The sequence below is a fragment of the Staurois parvus genome, unplaced genomic scaffold, assembly GCF_062004578.1.
Source record: "Staurois parvus isolate SC_StPar_1 unplaced genomic scaffold, SC_StPar_1.0 ptg000424l, whole genome shotgun sequence".
NCBI classification, from domain to species: Eukaryota; Metazoa; Chordata; class Amphibia; order Anura; family Ranidae; genus Staurois; species Staurois parvus.
The window spans coordinates 734,024-756,262 of NW_028318220.1; the positions used below are offsets into that span (position 1 = coordinate 734,024).

General features: G+C 40.7%; 1 protein-coding gene across 1 annotated transcript in view; it reads right to left on the reverse strand.

Moving 5' to 3' along the window:
* Window positions 1-471: 471 nt before the first annotated feature.
* The window catches only part of ATP6V0E1 (ATPase H+ transporting V0 subunit e1), a 31,074-nt gene continuing 9,306 nt past the window's right edge, over window positions 472-22,239 (reverse strand). The window contains exons 2-4 of the mRNA XM_089687389.1: window positions 17,218-17,265; window positions 6,173-6,287; window positions 472-2,604 (exon numbers count right to left, since the gene is read on the reverse strand). Coding sequence (XP_089543515.1) covers window positions 6,194-6,287; window positions 17,218-17,265 — 142 coding nt within the window. The 3' untranslated portion in view covers window positions 472-2,604; window positions 6,173-6,193. The remainder of the gene's footprint in view (window positions 2,605-6,172; window positions 6,288-17,217; window positions 17,266-22,239) is intronic.

Here is a 22,239-nt window from a genome sequence, read left to right on the forward strand (position 1 = left end):
CTATTAAAATAATATGTGCTACTGCCTATTACACCACTCCAAAATCACAAGTGCTATCAAAATTTCATCCGTGTGAAAAAAACCTGTGTCTGATTCAATATTCATTCAGTGTCTTCTATAATCCTATCTCCGTTATTACCTGCTGCAGAATGTCAACTCTGTATGATGAAGTAAATATAACACTTAGTATTGTGATCTTATAATTTTTGTCTCCCAGTTGGCCATACCTGGCACACACAAAAGACCCTTGGGCATTGTTTATATTCAGGATACGGTTGACAGGTCTTCATTACATAGAATACATATAGCCAAGCTTATCTGTTATTGATGCTCATTTATATACATTAAAAAAAAAAAAAGAAGTACCTATATTACTGGCCTATACTATATTCAGCAAGACGTATACATATATAGTAGGCATTCAAATTCAATACACCTCAGCAACACCACTGACAAAACACACTGACACTCTTATAACAGGTACAATCTCTTTTATTCAGCAGGTGCTTCAAAAATACTTTGATCTCAAAGTCATACAAGACACATCAATTTGAAATCTTCAAACACTTGAGTGCGAGTGTGTGTAATATATTTTTCTTGCATTCCAGGTCATACCAGAGTTTCAATAAAGCGTAAAATGGAATAGTCCAAAGAACTCCAGGCACAGTAATCATTAGCATCCAGTCTGAAGTCAGCTTGCGCTAGCCAGTTGACAAACTGTCAAAACTGGTATCTGATTGGTTGTCTTGGGCCACCACATGCCCTTTTTGAATGACCATTAAATATATACAGTTAGGTCCTTATATTTGGACACAGGCACAATTTTAGTTTTTTTCAGGCATTTACCAAAAGATATTCAAGCTATAGTTTTATAATGGATATGGGCTGAAAGTGCACACTCAGGTTTAATTTGAGGGTATTTACATCCAACTTGGAGGAAGGGTTTAGGAATTACAGCTCTGAAGAGTAGTCATCCCCCCCTTTTTCAAGGGACCAAAAGTAGTTGATCATAGGATCCTTTGTAAACCCCATTGACAACATCCAGACAAGTGAAAGACACTCTCCAGGACATGGGCGTATCATTGTCAGTCTACAATCAAGAGAAGACTTCACGAGAGCAAATACAGAGGGTTCACCACAAGGTGCAAACCATTCATAAGCCTGAATAAAAGAAAAGCCAGATTAGGCTTTGCCAAAAAACATCTTAAAAAGCCAGGCCAGTTCTGGAAAAGCATTTTTGGACAGATGAAACTAAGTTAACTTAATCTGTACCAGAATGACAGGAGGAAAAAAAAAAAAATGTGGAGAAAGCTTGGAACAGCTCATGATCCAAAGCCCACAACCTCATCTGTAAAACATGGTGGAGGCAGTGTGATGGCATGGGCATGCATGGCTTTCAGTGGCACTGGGTCATTGGTGTTTATTGATTGTGACAGAAGAAGCTGGATGAATTCTGCAATGTTTAGAGATATCAGCCCAGATTCAGCCAAATGCAGCAAAGTTGATTGGACAGCAGCTTCAGAGTACAGATGGACAATGATCCAAAACACACTGCAAAAGTAACACAAGAGCTTTGAAGGAAAATAAGTGGAATATTCTGCAATGTTTGAATCAATCACCTGATCTCAACCCAATCTAGCATGCATGAAAGACCCACAAACAAAAAACAACTGAAGACAGCTGCTGTTAGAGCCTGGCAAAGCATCAGAAAGGAGGAAACCCAGTCTTAGGTAATGTCCATGGGTTCCAGACTTCAGGCAGTCACTGCCAGTAAAGGATTCTCAACAAAATATTAAAAATTAACATTTTATTTATGATTCTATTTATTTGTCCAATTACTTTCAGTCCCTTGAAAAAGGGTGGATGGCTACTCTTAAGAGATGTAATTCCTAAACCCTTCCTCTAATTTGGATGTACACACTCTCAAATGAAACCTGAGAGTGTGCAGTTTCAGCCGTATCCATTATATAACTATAGCTTGAATATGTTTTGGTAAATACCTGAAGAAAAAAAAAAAAACTAAAATTGTGCCTGTGTCTAAATATATATGGACCTAACTGTATTTTACATGTGTTATCTATCCTTCAGCATACTGACAAGGCAAAAAAAACAGTATTTGAATACAGAGTATAGAAAATATAGAATTAGTCTTCTCCTTTCATAGAAAAACCCTTTTATTCTTATAAAAATATGCATTCCAAAAGTGTGGATAAAAAAAGCACCTGTTGATCTGTGAAAGAGATAAGGCACTAAGTGTACTTTGTTAGAATTAAAAAAAAAAAATACACATAAATAAGTTTCATTTGTAGATCTACAAGCAAAAAAATAAAATATAAAAAAAACTTTATCAGGTCTCACTCAAAATTTTCTGCTGCAATATATGCAGTAGTAGATGGTCCAAAATCATTGACAAAATAAAGCCTGACATGAAACAGAGTTCCACAGAAATGGTTTCAAAGGAAATGAAGGAACTCACAGCAACTTAGAGAAGGAGCACTGAATCACATGTGAGGAATGGGTAACAAGACATTAAAAATATAACAGTGAAGGCAAATTCAATGAAGCAGAAAGCACATTAAGGCAAGTCATCCAGGCTTCATTCCCCTGAAAAACAAAAGCGGATATTATAGGACAGATAAAAATATACCATAAAATACCCCGGTCAGCAATTTCTAAATGTAATTAACTCCTTAACAAAGTCTCCCAGCAGATGTGTAAGTGGGCATTAATGCCCAGGAGGCATTGTCAGCTCTCATAACGCTCCTATAAATGGGGAGCCTGCCCTGCTGGCCCCCAGTCAGAAGCCTTGAGCCTCTGTGACCACTCAGTCCAGAAGGACACATACGTGCAGTGGCCGGACGTTGAGGCCCCCTTTTCTTGCCACTGTTATATATGTGTTACATGGTCAGCAAGAGGTGAAATTGACCCCAAAACATCTTTGAGCAGCCTGCTACCCCCTGGTTCACATATGTGCGGCCTGCAATTTGCACGGGCACAAGAGGCCATTCATTTGAATGGATTCCAGATGGACTCCCGTGCCCTGGGACAAGCAGGGAAGAAGTCCCCGCACTACTTGGGAAAATCGCAGCCCACATGGGAATCAAGGTTCCCAGTATGGTTTCGATTTCTAGTGCAGGCAGTGTGCCATTAGAATCCTGCATTCCTCTGTGTGGGTGGTGCAGCTTCAGGTATTTGTGCGGGTCCCGCAGCTGCACCACCCGCACAGATGTGAACCAAGCCTTAGTCTTGAATGCTAAGGAGCTATAATACGTAAACAATATGCAAGTGTCAACAGCTGGCAGTCCCCTTTTGCCTCTCACTGGTGATGGCTTGACCAGTGTTAGATCTGTTGACAAAAAAATATTTGTCATAATTTTTGTCAAGGGCAGGTTTCCAGTGACGAAAACTAAACTAAAATCAATTCGAATTTTCATCAGTTAATGAAAACTGTGAGGGAGGGACGTTTCTTGTAACAAAACTTGGTTTTACTTATAAAGACTTCAAATAACAGCTAAACCTGTGTTTGTAGTTTGTTCAAACCTTAATAGCTTAAATTATAACATGTTATTAGATTTTTACTCCAGAAGTATATAATGAGTTTGGAAATTCTAGAGAAATGCTTAAATAATGCATTACAATTTAACAAAACACAACTAAAAAACAAATTCAAATGACTAAAATACAGCTAAACTAAAATTTGACATCAACAAGACTTCCTGTACAGGGGTTCCATCCTACACCATGTACCATGCAACCAGATAGAGCCGACAAGCATTACTGATATAGGCTGACATGGTTACCAAAAAATAAATTGTTATAACAGAAGTTACAACCACTTTAATGGGAACTTGTCAACAAATATACAAATGATGCCAAAGACATTTGATAAGTGGATATGTTAAGGTAAAGTTGCGAACATACAATGTTATAGACACTTTCTAATATAGCCCTGGACAAATGAGAATGACACAAATATTAATTTTCACAAAGTCTGCTGCTTTAGTGTTTTTAGATCTTTTTGTCAGATGATTTTATTATGGTATACTAGAGTATAATTACAAGCATTTCATAAGTGTCAACAGCTTTTACTGACAATTACATTAAGTTTATGCAAAGAGTCAATATTTTCAGTTTTCCATTCTTTTTCAAGACCTCTGAAATTTGCCCTGGCATGCTGTCAATCAACTTTTGAGCCACATCCTGACTGATGGCAGCCCATTCTTGCATAATCAATGCTTGGAGTTTGTCAGAATTTGTAGGGTTCTTTTGTTCACCTGCCTTTTGAAGACTGACTACATGTTCTCAATGGGATTAAAGCAGTTGTAAAGGCCGAATGTTTTTTTTTTTACCTTCATGCAGTCTATGAAGGTAGAAAAAAACCTGTGTGCAGCAGTGCCCCCAACCCCCTCAATACTTACTGGAGCCCCATCGAGATCCAGCGATGTGCATGACAGCCTCGGCTGTCCCAGGTCTCTGCCTTCTCATTGGCTGACACAGCAAGCGGGAGCCATTGGACACACGAAGCAACGGGTGCTCCCATAGCAAGCTGATTGCTGTGGAGGTGCCCGACAGAAAGGAGGAGCCAGGAGAGCCTACGGGGGACCAGAGAAGAGGAGGATCCAAACTACTCTGTTCAAAACCACTGCACATAGCAGGTAAGTATAGACATGTTTGTTATTTTACAAAAAAAGAAAAGAATCCTTTAGTATTGCTTTAGGGTCTGGGGAGTTACCTGGCCATGTACCCAAAATTACAATGTTTTGTTCCCCAAGCCACTTAGTTATCACTTTTGCCTTAGAGCAAGGTGCTCCATCATGCAAAAGGCGTTGTTCTTCACCAAACTGTTCTTGTATGGTTGGGAGAAGATGCTTTGTGGGAGGGAGTTTTTGTACCAATTCTTCATCCATGGCTGTGTTCGTAGACAAAATTGCGAGTGATCCCACTCACTTGGCTGAAAAGTAACCCCACACATGAATGGTCTCAGGAAGCTTTACTGTTGGCATGACACAGGGCTGATGGTAGCGCTCACCTTTTCTTCTCCGAACAAGGTTTTTTCTGGATTCTCCACACAATCAAAAAGGGGATTCATCAGATCAAATTACTTTACCCCAGTCCGCAGCTGTCCAATCCCTGTTCCTTTTGCAGAATATCAGTCTGTCCCTGATGTTTTTCCTGGAGAGACTGGCTTCTTTGCTGCCCTTCTTGACACCAGGCCATCCTCCAAAAGTTCTCGCCTCACTGTGTGTGCAGATGCACGCACACCTGCCTGCAGCCATTCCTGAGCAAGCTCTACATTGGTGGTGCCCTGATGCCACAGCCAAACCACCTTTAGGAGACAGTCCTGGCGTTTGTTGGACTTTCTTGGGCACCCTGAGGACTTCTTCACAGAAATGTAATCTCTGTTCTTGTAGATCCAATAAATGGTTTATTTAAGTGAAATCTTAGTAGCAGCATTATCCTTGCCTGTGAATCCCTTTTTGTGCAAAAGCAATGATGGCTGCACTGTTTCCTTGCCGGTAAATTAATGTGTGTGTCATTCTCACAACTTTTGGACAGGGTTGTACAGTTAACTCTGCAGGCACCATAACTGCCCTTGCTTTGTTTCAGCCATGATTTTTCTTACCTTTTTTTTTTTTACAAAGTTTAAAAGTTCCACCATTTGACTACTATACATCTCTTCTTCCTGATAGTGGGGGGGTTTAAAGCAAACTGTGCTGACACACAGTGTGCCTGTATTCTACAGTCTGTTCAGCCTGAGGCAAGATGCAAATTGTGCTTTAGCAAGGAGTGTGTTAAAGAAGTAGGCTGTGAATGGTCAGCAGGCACACTGGCTGAACTACCCAATACAGGCATGCTGTGTATCTGCAGAGTGTTCTGTACATCTGAAGGGCATGCCAAAAGATGAAAACTGACCACACTAACACAGGTCACCTTTTGTGCTCTGTGTGGTCAGTTTAGAACAAGGAAGAAAGGTGATTAGCAGGATCAACTAGGTACACTTCAGGTGGAAGTAGTATATGAAAATGATAGCGACTGCTTTATAAAATACACATAAGTGAACACATGAACACACAATATATATATAGGGTAACATGCACTTTAACTACACAGCTAGATAAACTCAAGTTTTGTAAAGCCTCTGGATACATTACAATTAGTCTATTTTTTTTACCTGGGCTCTTGGGGAAAATATTTAAGGCCAGTGGTTTTTCAAGTAATAAATGACTTCTGTACTCAGCTGTGGTCCAAACAAAGGATTAACCTGAGCCAATATTGCAATGAGCCAGCTGCATGTAAAAGAAAAATAACATGTTAGATATAAAATGAAATCCAACATTACCAGAACATAGTTTTTCCAAATGGAGACAAAGAAAAAACTGGCAACCACAATTAGGATCATAAACTGCAAAAGAGAAAATTGATGTTGGCTCTGAGGAAGAGGCAAGTCCTCGAAACGCATCAGCCTATTGGATGTCTACACTCCCCATTGCGGACTGTTACTCAGCGCGGTGTTGACCCAGCTGTTCTTTTATGATGTGCCTTGACTTTATTCTCATTTGTGAGTACAACACATACTTTATTTCTTATTAAACATTTTTACGGTAATGCACTAGGCCTGTGAATCCTCTCTTTGTTCTTTCCTCATTCAGTATATTTGGATTTCCCCGGTCCATTTGAGGGCAGCAAGGTGGCATGTTCCAGGACATTCTTAATGTGGTTGTAGCCTGCATCAAGTCCATCCCCAAGCGCAGGAGCATTTGTGTTTGCTGATATATTTAATACTGCATATAAACAAATATTAAAAATAAATGGTCCTTTTTAAAACTTTACATAATTACTAGATTATACACCACACTTTCTTTGATGTTTTACCCAAGCAAAACAATTGGCCAACTAATCAATTATGAAATTAATCATTCGCTGCAACCCTATACACAAGTAAGCAGATTAAGAGTTCCGGTATCACTGACCGATTTTCCAGCCTGCAAAAAGATATTGAAGCCAGGAAATTTTAGTACTTAAAGGGTAGGTTACCAAAGGAAGCCCCAACATTTTCCTCAGTGCAGTGCAGTTTCTTTAAAACCATCCCCCACCACCAATCTTCATTTGTACACTAGATTAGCCTAGGAGCTTCTAAGTTTTCAGAAAAGCCAAACCAAGAGGATCACCATCGTACTGGGAAATGTGGCGTAGGCTTGCCATTGACTGAGCTTCTGAAAATTTTCAGGGGCTATTGCATCACACTGGGACAACCCCTGAATTCTGCTGGTAGCACCAAAATGCATCCTAGCTGCCGGTCATAAGCCTATCCAGTTTATTTTACAAATCTGAATTTGTGACAGTTTTAAAGAGGTCAATTGAAAGAAAGGGGAACTGCTGCAGATATTAAGTACAGGCACCTAAAAGTGCACATACCCACATCAACCTCCCAAAGCTGTCACAGCCATGTCTCCGGCTGTTCTAAGGCAGGCAGGCCAGCCTGATGATGCTAATGTTTCCCCTTCCCACATTCAGCACATTCCTATAGGCCAGTGATGGCGAACCTTTTTGAGCCCGAGTGCCCAAACTGCAACACAAAACCAACTTTTTTATTTCAAAGTGCCAACACTGGAATTAATCACTTGCCTACCGGGCACTTCTACCCCCTTCCTGCCCAGGACAATTTTCAGCTTTCAGTGCTGTTGCACTTAACATAGACAATTGTGCGGTCATGCAACACTGTAACCATATGCAATTTTTATTATTTTTTCACACAAATAGAGCTTTTTTTGGTGGTATTTATTCACCACTGGGTGTTTTATTTTTTGCACTATAAATGAAAAAAGAGCAAAAAATTAAAAACATAAAAGGTTTCCTTTGCTTCTATTCTAAAATTTTGCAAACGGGTAATATTTCTTCTTTGATGTGCGTTGGTGAGGCTGCACTGATAGGCAGCACTGATGGGCATTGATGAGGCGGCACTAGTGAGCATTGATGAGGAGGCTCTGAAGATGCACGGATATGCAGGAAATGATGGGCACTGATAAGCGGCACTGACAGCACCAACTGGAGGCACTGACAGACGGCACTGACCGGCGGCACTGCTGGGCATCATTGATGGGTGGCACTGATGGGCAGCACTAATGAGGTGTCACAGATAGGTGGCACTGATAGGCGACACTGATAATGGGTACTGATAGACAGCACTGATAGGTGGCACTGACTGACATCACTGCTGGGCACTGACTGGCACAACCGCTGGGCACTGACTGGTGGCACTGACTGGCAGCACTGCTGGGCTGCACTGATGGGCACTGGTGGGTGGCACTGGTTGGCACAGGTGGGCACTGGTGGGTGCATTGCTGGGCACAGGTGGGCGCACTGCTGGGCACAGGTGGGCGCACTGCTGGGCACAGGTGGGCGGAACTTGTGTGTGGCACAGGTGGGCACCGATCATCAGGGCACTGATGATCAGTGACCCTGATGATCGGTGCCGATCCCTGTTCTGACAACTGCCGGTTTTCGGCAGTACTTTCCTCACGATCTGACAGCGTGAGGAAAGTGCAGCCGAGAACCGGCATTTGCATTTCCCGGTGATCAGTGTGTCATTGGACACGGCTGATCACGTGGTAAAAGGCCGCTGTGATTGGCCTTTTACCATGTCATGTGATCAGCTGTGTCCGCAGGACACAGCGATCACGGAGATCGCCCGGTGCGCGCCCCCGGAGGTGCGCAGGAGAGCGCGTTCTCTTCCTCTTCCTCCTGGCGTGCCCACCGAGATGGCTCTGCGTGCCATAGGCTCGCCATCACTGCTATAGGCCATTCAGACTGCCCATCATAATAATGAGCCAGTAGTAACGTGTGGGAGCAGGGTTTAGTGGCAAGTTCCTACTATCTGAAGCGTCTGCTGAATATTTGGCTTTTTGACAAGAAAATCTCAATCACAAGAAGATTTGTTAGGGTTTTTTTTTTTTGTTTTTTTACACAGGTATGTCTCTAGCTGCAGGCAACTCCAGCTTGCAGTTAAGAGACTGCAGAGGTTTGCCAACCATCCTTCCAGTGACAAAATGTCTCCAAGTCAAGCAGAATATCAGAACCAGCTACCATTGGTTCTGCAATTGCCCTCAGGACTCTTATAAAGCCTGAGGTGACAGAATTTTTCCCATAATGAAGGTTAATTAGCTTGCATTTATCAAAGTTTAATGTGAAGTGGTCATCGCAATAGATTTCCACTAAAAATACAGTCTTTTGCACTGTATGTACCTAAAGACAGATCAGAAGCACCATGATTGGCAATGGGTGCATGGTATGAATACTATTTGAAAAACATTTCCAGTTGAACTGTGACCACCATTAGCAATATAATTATCTGAATAAACAAGAATCTTCACAGACAATCACTTTCTAGTTTTAGGCAATAACATTTTCGGGCTGAAGTGCAGTGTAAGCTAACCATCTTTTCAATTTTCAACAACAGCATCCCTCCTTTAAATACACAGATATAAGCTATCTGTGATTTGTTGAAAATAAAAACAAACTTGCACTGAATTTATAAAATGCAAAGATTAGAAAGGTTTGTGGTTGTGACAGGAGGGATTGAAAATACATTGCTTTTTCAGGAGGATTGTACACAGCATCTTTTCCAGTCTTGTTTTGTTGCATTGCAGGGTTTAGGGGAAAAAAAAAAAAAAAAGGAAAAAAAAGGAGTACGCCAGGAAGAGATTGCAGATCTGCTGGAAAGTACAAGGTTATGTAATACTGCCCCAGAAATTCCACAGCTACTTCAGATGAATTCCATGCCTCAGTTCAACTCTAAAGGATGGTGTATCCTTGTTTTAAAGTGTATTTCGGCTTGTATTAGTTGCAGAGTAAAAAGAGAAGCTTCAGAACAATATGAGGGACTCCAAAATAAACTACTAGATGTGACTCACACTCTGCAATTGATAAGTTTCTCCTTTCTGCTTCAATATGCGTAGGATGTGCGTCTCTACTGCTGTCTCTCTGCTACACAATGACTAACGTAATCGGAATTACCCATAGATTTTATATAGTACCTGAAAATTGAACTGTATTCTATTCCACTATAGCATTTTCTTTATTAAACTGCTCCCACGCAGTATAACCTACATACAGTCACTTTGGGAAAATCATTAAGGAGGAAATACTTTGAGATCATTAGCACCTTCTGTTATATTTATTTGATAGCACAATGTATAACGTAATAAGATTGCAGTGGAGTACTCAGGCCAAGAAATCCATGACTGGGTAAGAGCTAACAAACATCAAGCACAGTTTTCTACTATATAAAATGACAGCCACTTGGACATACCAATATTTCCTTCTTCTTTGAAGTACATGCATTCAGTTTATTTTGCTTCTTTTCTTATTCCCTCCCTCTAAGGCTACATCTTTACAAGTCCTAGGTATAGAAACCAAGCCTCTAGTCCCTGTTCTACCTCAACTCAAAATGGAGTGGCTACACTAGGACAATGAATGAACAGCTATGCATTGAACCCTTCAGCTCAGTATTGTCACACCCTGCAAGTAGCAGGGCACTTAGAGTGGTATTAAACCCAAAACCAAACACACAACATAAGGCAGATTACAAACCCTTAGATGCGGTGGCTGCATTAGTTTTGTTTTATTTGGCTTTTTCCATCTGTTCTCACCTGGCCAGGAACACACCTCCTGTATTAGGAACACAACTCTGGAGGAATGAGCACAGGAGGCAGAGCACCATTGTCAGTCTAAGGATGAAGGGGAGGGGGTGTACTATGTACCAGCAGATTTAAATACACACTAACAAATTGAAGCCAAACTCCAGCTCACACTGCATAATCAGTTAGAGTAAACGTTTTCCCCTTTTGGGATAAAGCTTTTACATGAATAAAAGCTGATCATTTAAATTATTATCCAGGATTTATAAAGCCAACAGTTTGCGCAGCGCTTTAAAATATAAAGGGGAACAATACAATTACAATACAGAAGTAAGAGGAGGGCCCTGCAATCTAAAGGAAGGGGGAATCACCCCTGCCAGTGTTAAATGGTCTGACTGATCCATGTAAATGGATAAATTTCTGCTGGAGAGCTTGTGCTTCTGAAAACTAACAGACTTACTGCCTAAATCAGATAAATTAAAATAGAAGGAAAAAAAAAAAAGCCATCACATCTAAGAATTGATAATCCCTCCTAGATTGTAAGCTTCAAGGAGCAGGGCCCCCCTATCCCTCTTGTATTGAACTGTATTGTCTCCCATTTTTTGGAAAGTGCTGAGCAAACTGTTGGCGCTATATAAATCCTGTATAATAATAATAAGCTGCAATACAGAAAAGTTTGCTTTTGGGTTTAATACCACTTCACCCTCTACATGTCTGCTTGAATGAAACCCCTCTGAATTACTTCTGCCCACTCTTGTGTCTGCACTGACTGAACTATTCAAACTCACAGCTTTCTCTCAGCCTTTAAATCCAGAAGTTATACATCCAATAGTGAAGAAACCCAAAAGGAAGACTGGTTGTAGATGGAAGCTTCTGCAGCAGTGACAGCGTGCCATCGAAGGGCTTCATTCTAAGGTAAGTCTTTCATAATGCGCTAGTACGCAATGCATACTAGCTCATTATGCCTTTACCTTGAATGAAGAATTATTAAGTTTACTACAGCTTTAAAAAAAAAAAAAAAAAAAAATGTGTAGAAAGTTGTAAATAACTCTTCTATTCTTTTTAATAGCTTTGCCATTGCAATATCATTGTAAATGGAACAAAATATGGAGTAAAATAAGTAGTGTTTATCTACAGTTACTATAGGGGCATATTTGCAAAGCAGTGAATGTATCCCTCTCCATTCACTGCAAGTAAAACTTCCTAGTTAATGTGTTTTATAATAAATGATTCACCACCAGTGTATGTTTGTGCATGCTACATTTATTGTTTTATAAATACACCCCCCCCCCCCCACCAGCACTGGTCAAAGTAGGAAAAATGTGCACGTTTTCCTTCTTTGCTACAAATATTTGTCTAAACCTAACATTGCAAGACATTATTGAAAAGATAAATCGTTGTTTGCGCTGAAATAAAAAATACATGTATTACTTTGTTATCACCAAATCAGTAGGCCCATTGCAAAAAGTTGCACTGGTTTCAAAGGGGTGTGCAGGCTTGAGAGAATAAGCAGATCATTAAAGTTTCAAATTTAGGAAAGCACATTTCCGCAGCACCAGAAAATCGTACCATAAAATTAAGGAGAACATAAAAATCTGTCATGCTGCAACTGAAAAATTACATTGTAATATGACATACTGAGTCCTAGAATACTGGTGACAACAGCATAATTAGAAGGTGTATTACAATTGTAAACAAATGTTAGTCAAATTAAGTTTGTTACCGGTAAAAAAATGGGTTTGGTAAACACAAATATACAGACAGACTATAAGAGCCCATTCACACTTGTGCGACCTGTCATGTGACTTTAGGGTCTAAAGTCACATGACAAGTTACACCCCATATTTCCCAATGAGTATCATTCATATATGAGCGACTTGAAAGCAGTTTCTGCACTATTTTGGTCCAACTTTCATGCAACTTGAGGGCCAAAAGACTTCAATGTAAACTCTCCAAAGTCTCACCTGAATGATATACATGCGACTTGTGTGTGACTTTGTACAGCACAAACAATTATTGAAGTATATGGTCCTCAAGTTGCACGGTAAAGTCACAATGAAAATCGCAGAAGTGTGAATGGAGCCTTAAAGCATGCAAAGTTTGATTTTGTTTTATCCAACCTCTAACCTGCATATGTTCTATGGTTTTACCTTCACATATCAGGGGGGAAAAAAAACCCTCTTTCAAATCGCCATAACTTTTATGTTTCTGAAAGACTTAGCCCTCCCCCTCTTGCAAAAAAGCAGTGAATCAAGTGACAATTGATTTAAACAGTCAATGTGCAATTACTCCTTCTGTAATGAAGCCTGCAGCACATTGCACCCATGATCAGTGCATTGCAGGTGCAATACACAGGCACTTTCAAGGTTCTTCTCGGCCTCAGGACCTGCCCATTATACAATGTGATATAAAGTGCTGAATATCACCAGGGAGCTCTGCATCGTCCCTCTGCCGTGGTGGCAGTCATTCACTATAAGTGATCACAGACCTGGATCACTTGGCTGTGCAGGTGCCCAGTGATTTACGAAATGGGAGAGGTTTGAGGGATGATGTATGGGAACATGCTTCATGTTACGCTTTAAATAAGGGTGTAACATAAAACATGGATCTAGCCTTTATCAGAGAAAGCCAAGCCTTTTTGCCTTCCCACTGTAGTTGAAGTAGCTCCTTTTCTAACACTGCTTTGTACAGTAGGTAATCCACCTCCATTGCCCTGTCCAAAAGTGCAAAGTCATTTGAGAATAGGAAGCACTAAATAAAGAATCTCTAATTTCATCTGACATCTTCCTCTGGACTCAAGCTGAGCTGTGGGAAAAAGAGGTTGGCAAACACTCAGATTAATGGGGTACCTGGGGAGAGCTAAGTACACAGCTGATACAAAGAAATTATATATTTCAAAGGATTTGTAATTATTTGAAATCAATCCTGTGATCGTCTGCCAGGCATGTGTTCGTTTTGCTGGTTCATCTTTGCAGCTGCCCATGCCGCCTCTCTATGCAATGAATCAGAAGAGTTCTAAACCAATTAGCAGGGAGACGATACAGAAAACACTTCCTCTGAACCAGAAAGTTGAGCAATTTTCCCATCTATGCAACGTGACAGAGATTAGGAAATCATGGTTGATCAAAATCGCAAATCATTTAGCAGGTAAACCGTAAAACATAAATGCAAGGTCTCTGTGTATTTAGAAGTTTGTCTTGGAGTTATAATTTATGTAATGTCTTCCTAGCAGCCGATTACTTCTCTCCCTTCTGATATATTCTTTGGAGTATTTTTACGCAGCCACCTAACGTCCTATTCCATCACTTGCAAAATCAATTCTGAATCTTAACAGCATTTTAGAGCAGTGTTTCAGTCTGGGCACCCGTTAACATTATGCACAATCTTGAGGCGCCCCATCATAAAATGTAAAAAACAACTAGTTTTACATCACTGCAACATCCACACACATAGGACACCCAACGTTAGAGGCGATTTATTCTTTCCAAGCAAATACACCTTTGCACACTGGTGCCAACTTCTATTCCCCTCACTTTCTCAAGGATGCTGTACAGGAACCCTACCTCCTCTTTATCAACCAAATGATGTCATCGGTTATTAAGATGCCAGCAGCTGGAAGGTTGTAATGGTGCACAATGAAAACCTTTCATCTAAAAGGCTGGCTTCATCCATTCACTAGCTTGTATAGAATGTTTGGGCAATTTTTAGGATTGTTACCAAGGCACCGCTGAAAACACCTGAAGGCACCTTGGTTGAAAAAGGCAGTTTTAGAGAGCTTTGCTCTCTTAAAAACGCAGAAACCCCCCCCCCCAAAAACACACTTACAAGATCTCTGTTCTGCCTCTGGACCATTACAATAGGCAGGTAAGTACATCTCACAGCAGGGCTCCTGACAACCAGACCTGCTGGTAACCATTTCCAGAAGTCTTCAGGACAGCACATGAAAGATAGGGACCTACTCCAACAGAAACAGGAAACGTCTCACCAAAAACACTTTAAAAAGGAAGTCCTTCTGCAAAACTTGTCAGTATTAAACTGATGGATGCAATCTGAAGCAAAACATATACAAACATAAAAAGAACACAACAGATGGGCAAGGATCCTGCAGCCCTGGAGGACTCCTGGCAATAGAGTTACCAGTAAGTCTCTGGACTTCCCAAATTGTCTTCAAGAGCAGCATGAGAGTAGAAGAACTTGCCAGAATGCAAATGTGTGGCCGCTCGGCATCTAGGCCCAAACGCCGGGAGGCCGCATATTTGTGTGCGGCCGGCGTAAAGGGGTTAAGTGGCCTTACACAGACCATTTCCAAGTAAAAAAAAAAAAAAAAGACCACATAATTCCAATTAATAAAGCCATAACCGTGGAGTGAGAAGCTTTACTATATCAGCCTCATCAATCCCTGATCTTGTAGGAATTTAAGGTTTCTGAAACATATGGAAGATGAAATATTGCAACACAGTCTGCAGCAAACAGGCTGGCGGTTGTATCCAGTGTAGTCATGAAGGCCAAACACCTGTGAGGCAGAAACACCTAGAAAGCAATCAACTAGAACACTTCGCACTGGTTCACACTGCTTTCAAATCATGCTACTTTACTTGAAGTAGCGCGACTTCAAGCCATTAGTCAGTGCGCTTTCAGGTGCGGCTTCTGACATCTGTGTGACTTTGTACGCAGATGTTTATACAAGTCGCACATGAAATAGTCAATAATGAAAGGAACGCGGATTTGAACAGTTCCACTGTCACAAATAGGCTATGACTTGTCATGCGATTTGGTAATGATAAATCGCATGACAAGTTGCACCGGTGTGAACAAGGGCTTAGGCTACATTCACATACATGTGTAAGGCAAAGAAGGGGTGAGGAAAAAGAAGGGGTGCTGGTTGGAGGAAAGCAGGTTTGGTGAAAACACAGCTGACCAGTTTCAGAGAAGGACTTCATTTCAAAGCGTTTTTTGAAGAGGAGTTTCCTGTTCCAGTTAGAAGAGAGATAATTTTCACCTGCCAATAACACAGTTCCTGTCCTGGGTGGCTACACTTATTTACCCACTGTATCTATGGAGGGTGCAACAGTTGGTGCCCTGGCTGGGCTTTGTTCATCTCCATTTAAATCGGGGATGACAGAATAAAAAGAATTACAGAATAAAGATAACATTGAGGGGAATTTACTGAGGCTGGAGCAGCTGTGCAGGGCAAACAATCAGCTTCTAGATTTCATTTTGAAAACTAACTGAAGACTGAAGCTGACTAGTAACCACACATAACTGCTCCAGATTCTGTTTGTCTATCTAATTTCCCCCCCAATGTATTATGCTTCAGCTCACAGGAAAGGTAAAGAACATTATGTTCATAGCCAAAAAAAAAAAAAAGGGGGGGGATGAACACCCTACACTGTTCCCAGTGTACTTACCTCTGTGGATGAGGAGTTATCAATGCCCATGCAGCAAGTGTAGCAGTCTGGGGATTTGAAAACCCTGTTCCTTTTTCCCCTTCTTTTAATAGGGCTTCCAGGATGAATCAAAGAGAGTCAAATCGGTCACAAGCCGTTGCTGGCCAAATCAAAAAAATTGTTCTGATCTGTCCCAGAAGCCTTACAGAAAGAAGGGGGTAGAAGAGCAGAGATTTCAAATCACTGGACTGCTGCAACGTCAGTTCATCACCCTCGGAGGTAAAGGACAGAGGGGATGAGGAGGGTGTAGGGTGATTTTTTTCTGAAAAAGAAAACTTGCACTTTTTTCTTTAGAATACTGCCAATTTTCTTCTCTCCAATACCACTCACAGTCTATATGTGTTAGCAATTCCCCTTTCAGAGCTCATGGTTTGTAATTCAGTGGATTCTTTTACCTTCCCAAGCTTATGTCACCTAGCCAGAGAGTCACAACACTATCTTGGGATGTGGTTTAATAGAAACATATGTGAATGTTATTAATGAAATTTATATAATTATGCAAAGAAAAACCATTAACATATATTTTCTATTAAACTTCCGTGGAATCAGGAAAGTGCAACTGTAGCACAGCAACACAATAACCCATATGAGACAGCTCAGTTAAGTACCCATCACCAATCCAAGTCTGTGCACAGTATAAACAAGAACACAAAGGTCACACAACAGGCTTTGATGAACAGAAAACATGTTGTAAAGGCTTCAGACAAGGACTTTTAGGACAAAGCAAGAATTTAAAAGGAGATAACCAGAACTTAACTGGAGCTTCTGTATTATAAACTAGGAGTCGGTCAAAAGATAGTATGACATTTACATCAGCTATCTTGTGGATCTATTATAGAAAGTTGAATGTCCTAAAGGTAATACTCTACAGGTTCATCAGAAAGTGGGTAGAGGGCCAATGTAGAGTTGCCCATAGCATCAAGATATAGTATGGGCTTTAATTTTTCAACTTGGTCAAGACCTCATATATGCCCACATTAGGTATATACTCCATAAGGCATAATATAGCCTTGTTACTATATATGCAAAATAAACAGAAGGACATTACATAAGACTTCAGGTATATCAAAGTAAAGGAAGAAGCAGCAAGGTCAGTTCATATTGACTCATAATATGGTTGTGCTTATACTTACAACAAATAGCAGCAAACTGCACACGTCACCAGCATTGTATTAATGACTCTGTAAGAGAACACAATATTCCTGTTAGGAAAGCACAGTAAAGCTTTGTTTTCTCAAACTTATTCAATAAGGCCCAATGCAAATGGAAAAGTAACAATAGAGTGCTGCGCAATATATCAGCAAGTCCCAAAGAAATGTTCTAGATAACCCCACCCATCTATACTCTAGTACATTAGGACGATAAACGCACAATAAAAAAATATGAAATAGTAAACACATTGATCTATAGGTCAAAATGCACTCAATCCAAATCATTAATCATCTGCGTGTCAGGGCTGGCAGGCATCTACTCCAGCAGGTATCTGGCTGAGGATGTGCTGCCGCACCTACAGCACAGCCACCACCGCCTGCTCCTCCCACACCTCCACCACACACTAGGGCTCCAGTGTTGGTTGAATTAGCGTGTGGTGGAGCTGCGGGAGGAGAAGGCAGCAGCTGTGCTGGAGGTGGAGCAGCACATTCCTCTGCCGGATACCCGCCGGGGTAAATGCCCGCCAGCCCTGACACACAGAGGAGTAGATGCCTGCTAGCCCTGACACGCATGATTAATGATTCAGACCTATAGGTCAACGTGTGGAGGTCAGCCTGCATGCCTGGTGGTGGGGACAAAACGGTGTATTAAAGAAAAGGACCAACAATCACATTATGTGGATTGATTTTTTTTTTGTGTAACTTTTCACTATCACTGTGGAATGTAATTTTTTTATTGATCACTTGAAATATTTGTGGTCTATTATTGTATACATATATATTTTTTATACGAGTCACAATATTGTGAATTTTTTTCACATGAAAAGACTAACAGGTCGTCCGGGTGTTTATTTAAGGTGTCTTTTCTTATCCTTAACTATTCTACTATTTATGGTTTGAACACATTCTTATTGATTACACACTTTTTACACTGGTGGGATATTGTGCATGTAGCTTTTTGAGCAAGGCTCTGTCAGGTGTTTACCATTTCATATTTTTTACTATGCTTTATCGTCCTATTGCACTAGAGTATAGATAGGTGCGGTTATCTAGCACATTTCTTTGGGGCTAATATATAGCACAGCATTGGTCAATTGAGAGGAACACTTTTTGGTGCTTGCAGCTTTTAAGGTAGTTATTTTTATTTCACTGGCAGCGCATAAGACTCCTTATATTAAATCGATCATACAAATGGCAGTAACCCATATCAGCTCTCCTTTTACAGGCTGGGCTTACTTTACAAGTGACGCTGTGGCCAGTGTGTCACTTTACAATTTCTTTACAAACAGTAAAACAGTTTTAAACATTTTAAAGTGCATAATCGGTGCACTTTAATTGTTGACCACACTTTAAGGCAAGACTTTTTTTTTTTTTTTTTTTTTTTTTTTTTTTTAAGCGGTGAGGCGTTAGAACCACTGATAGGTTTTAATTGCTTCAGCTCAATCCACCCAACGCCATACCCTTATAGCCCAAAAATGGGGTGCTCAGCCAGCAGCAATATAAGATTATAACTCATTTAGAAACTAGCCAGCACACCAGGAGAGATGAACCTCATAAATCCAGATTTGAGGATCAATTCTACCTGCTGGGACATTAAAGCTTTTTGAAAGAATTTACTGAGCCCTGGTCTCAAAAAGGTTGAGAACCACTGCAGTAGAATAGCATCCCTGTCAAGTTTTCATTGTTGTTTGTCGCCTACTGATATCACCCAGATATCTGGGGTTTGATTTGTTTCTGCCACTTGTTGCTTTGACACTCTTGTTCCACTAATTTTTGTCCTGGCTTCACAAAGGTATGTCTGCAGTGGACAGAAAAAAAAAAAAAAAGTTGTTGGGGGACTTGGCTTTTATTAAAGCTGTACAGAAACCTAAAGCCCTTTTCCTAAATGCTACTTGACTGCCCGTTTCAGGCTTCTACTTTTAAATCTACAACTTTTATTCAAATACCTGGTGATCCTGCTATGAAAGTCAATTGTACAGAGTAATAACATTGAATATTTCTAACTGTTATCTTGCATCGGGATCCTTCAACATGCTTTCCTAATGGAGACTAATCCTTTTCACACGTGTGGCAAATTTGTAAACACCTTTGAAAAATTATTTGTGGTAGATTGCCAACTAACTGTAAACCAGCTTTGAAAGGCAGACATTTAGGAGCCCGTTTGCCACCTTCTAAATGCCGTTTTGTTATCCCCAAGGGGAATTTGACACTGAAATCCTTGAAGACATGCAGCAACAGAGTGACCACAGCTGTTTTTGCAGCACTGTCTTATGGACATGAGCGGAGCACAGATGGCAAGCAGCACTGCCTACCAGTCACAACATGCTGTGTAAAAATTGGCAAAATGCAGAGAGACCTGCAGTAATGTATGTTTATCAATGGCCTGTTTATTCAACCCCCTGGCAGCATGTGTGAATGAGGCCTACTAATGCCCATGATGGCATACACTGCACAGGCATGGTTCACGGTTGTCACCATCAGGAACGGCCTTGCCCTGAGAGATGATTTGCAGCAGTTGCTAGATTGTGTAAATGTAGACAAGAAGAAACTACAGGAGATCACACACAACAAAGGATATAAAAAAGTGAAAAGAAGTATTTTATTTAAAAACAATGACAACTGTTTGATACACAGTGCTTTAGCAAACTAAACTTAATTAATTCACAGTTTACAGCCGCTTTAATTTTTGGAGCACAGGCTACCTGGATTGTGGGATTGGGCAATTTGTGGAATAATCAAGTTCAGTATAACACAACACAGTAGGGAAATAGAGAAGCTTGTCAGTGCAATTACCAGGGTATAAAGCCAGATACAGATGGTTTGAATCTTGGCCAGTTCAGCAGGGACTGGCCAAGACTCAAACCATCTATGGGCAAGCAGATTGTACCCAATTCGATTGAAGTATGACTTGAGTACAGATTTTTCATGTGATTATAGCCGCTAGCAGTAATCACTGTGTTCTCATGGCAGGGACAGCCTCATCAACACACTGACTGTTGATGAGGGAATCGAGAGATTCGCTTTCATAAAACCCATGGTTACAGGAAAGAAAATCGCATTGTCTATGGTCGGCTTAAGTCAGAAGCAGAATGGCTGCAATAGGCACAACACAGACAGATCCTTTATGTTAAAGTGGAACTTTAGGTCAGAATTAAAGATAGGTGAACAGGCAGGAACAATTCCGAAGAGACATGCTTTGTCTTGTCAGGATTAAAAGTTACTTGCCTGCCTGTCCGCCCTTGTACAGTACACTGTGCATGCGCAGCTCACTGTACAAATTCAGCAATGCCAAATCTGACTGAACGCCCATGCATGTGTGTGAGTGACATCATCCCTATCCAGCCAATGACCGTGGAAGGCGATCAAGACCTGGAAGCCAGCCTCCTGAAGATGTCAGCGGCTGAATGAGGAGCTTGGGGATGCCGCATTGCTGGAGCTGAGGTGAGTAGTTCTGCTTTAATGCACTACTTTATATCTTCCGAAGGTCAGGCAATGCAGAGCTGTGCTTCTAAAAATCAGACTATTAGCCATCTCTATAACAATATGATTTTAACAAATCTTATTACAGCTGAAGTCTAGGAATATGAAAAAAAACAAAAAAACTAATTAATTAAAAAAAGGTCATTTTGATACTGTTGGAACATGGCAACAAAAAGCTGTCAAAGTACGTGGTACTAACAAGGAAGAACACTTTGCACTTAATTGGGTTAATTGGCAACAGGTCAGCAACATGATTGGGCATAAAAGAGTATTGTAGACAGCCAGAGTGTCTCAGAATTAAAGATATGGAGATGTCAACCAATCTGTGAAAAGCTGCCTCTAAAAATTGTCAATTTCTGAATAATGTTCCTCAACGTAAAATTCCAAAGGCTATTATATAAACACACACACACACCATCATCTACAGTACATCTACATAATATAAAACGATTTTGAAAACAGAGAAAGCTCTGTGCACAAGAGACAAGACCGAAACACAATGTTGGATGACCGCGATCCTCAGGGCCCTCAGACAGCACTACATTAAAAACAGGCATGATTCTGTGATGGCATCACGTACTATGTAGGACCAGCAGTCCTGCATTTTAAGTAAGGATGCTGAGGGACCGCCCACAAACTAGAGCATCGGAGAGAATTAGTGACCGCTGACTACTGTGGGAGTGAGGCACAAGGCAAGCAAGAGTGCTTTTTTCCCAGTACCCTTTACAAAAATATGTATTAAACCTTGCAACGCGGAGGGGCCCCCACTGCAGGGGTAGTTTTTTTCATATCCTAGGAGTTCAGCTTTAAATTACACTGATGGAATGTCAGCCACCCAATTTCAGCTCTCCTACACATGGCTAACTGCTTTCTTCCAATACTTCCATACTGCCCATATATTGAACCAAGTTGTGTTTTCCTGTTTATGGGGGTGATTGCAGCATACAGGTGCTTCAATGAGTCTGACTGTCACACCATGTCTATAAGCTCATTAATATGAGGCGAACTGAGAATAATAAAAAGAAAAAAAAAAAAAAACCTACACATATGAAAAATAATCTGATCTAATTCCAGCTCAGATGGACCAGCTGAAGTGCCTCAATATAAATGTGTGGATCTGTGTGGTACTCTGTGACTCTGGCTGACTGCCATCAAGCGTCTTTCGAGAGATCAAAGTGAAAAATGGAACCTTGTTATCTGTAGACTGGCAACCTTCCCAGGAACAACTCCCTTTACCTAGATAATGTGACTGCTTACTGTCCATTGTGATATTCACCATGCAAATAAAGGAAATCTACAAAATCGCATGAGCTAACTACTTCAGACACAGTTTGAGTCACTGTTAGCAACTTAACAAAAAAACTGAGATAAAACCAGTATAATCAAGTATTTTACATGCTTACAAAACCATGCCCTATGCGAGGAGCACGTTTGCCCAAGCAAGGATACACAGGTGTTCCATGCATCCTCCACACAGGCAGTCCCTCTGCTGTCTTAGAAAAAATATATGGTGCAAACTGAGAA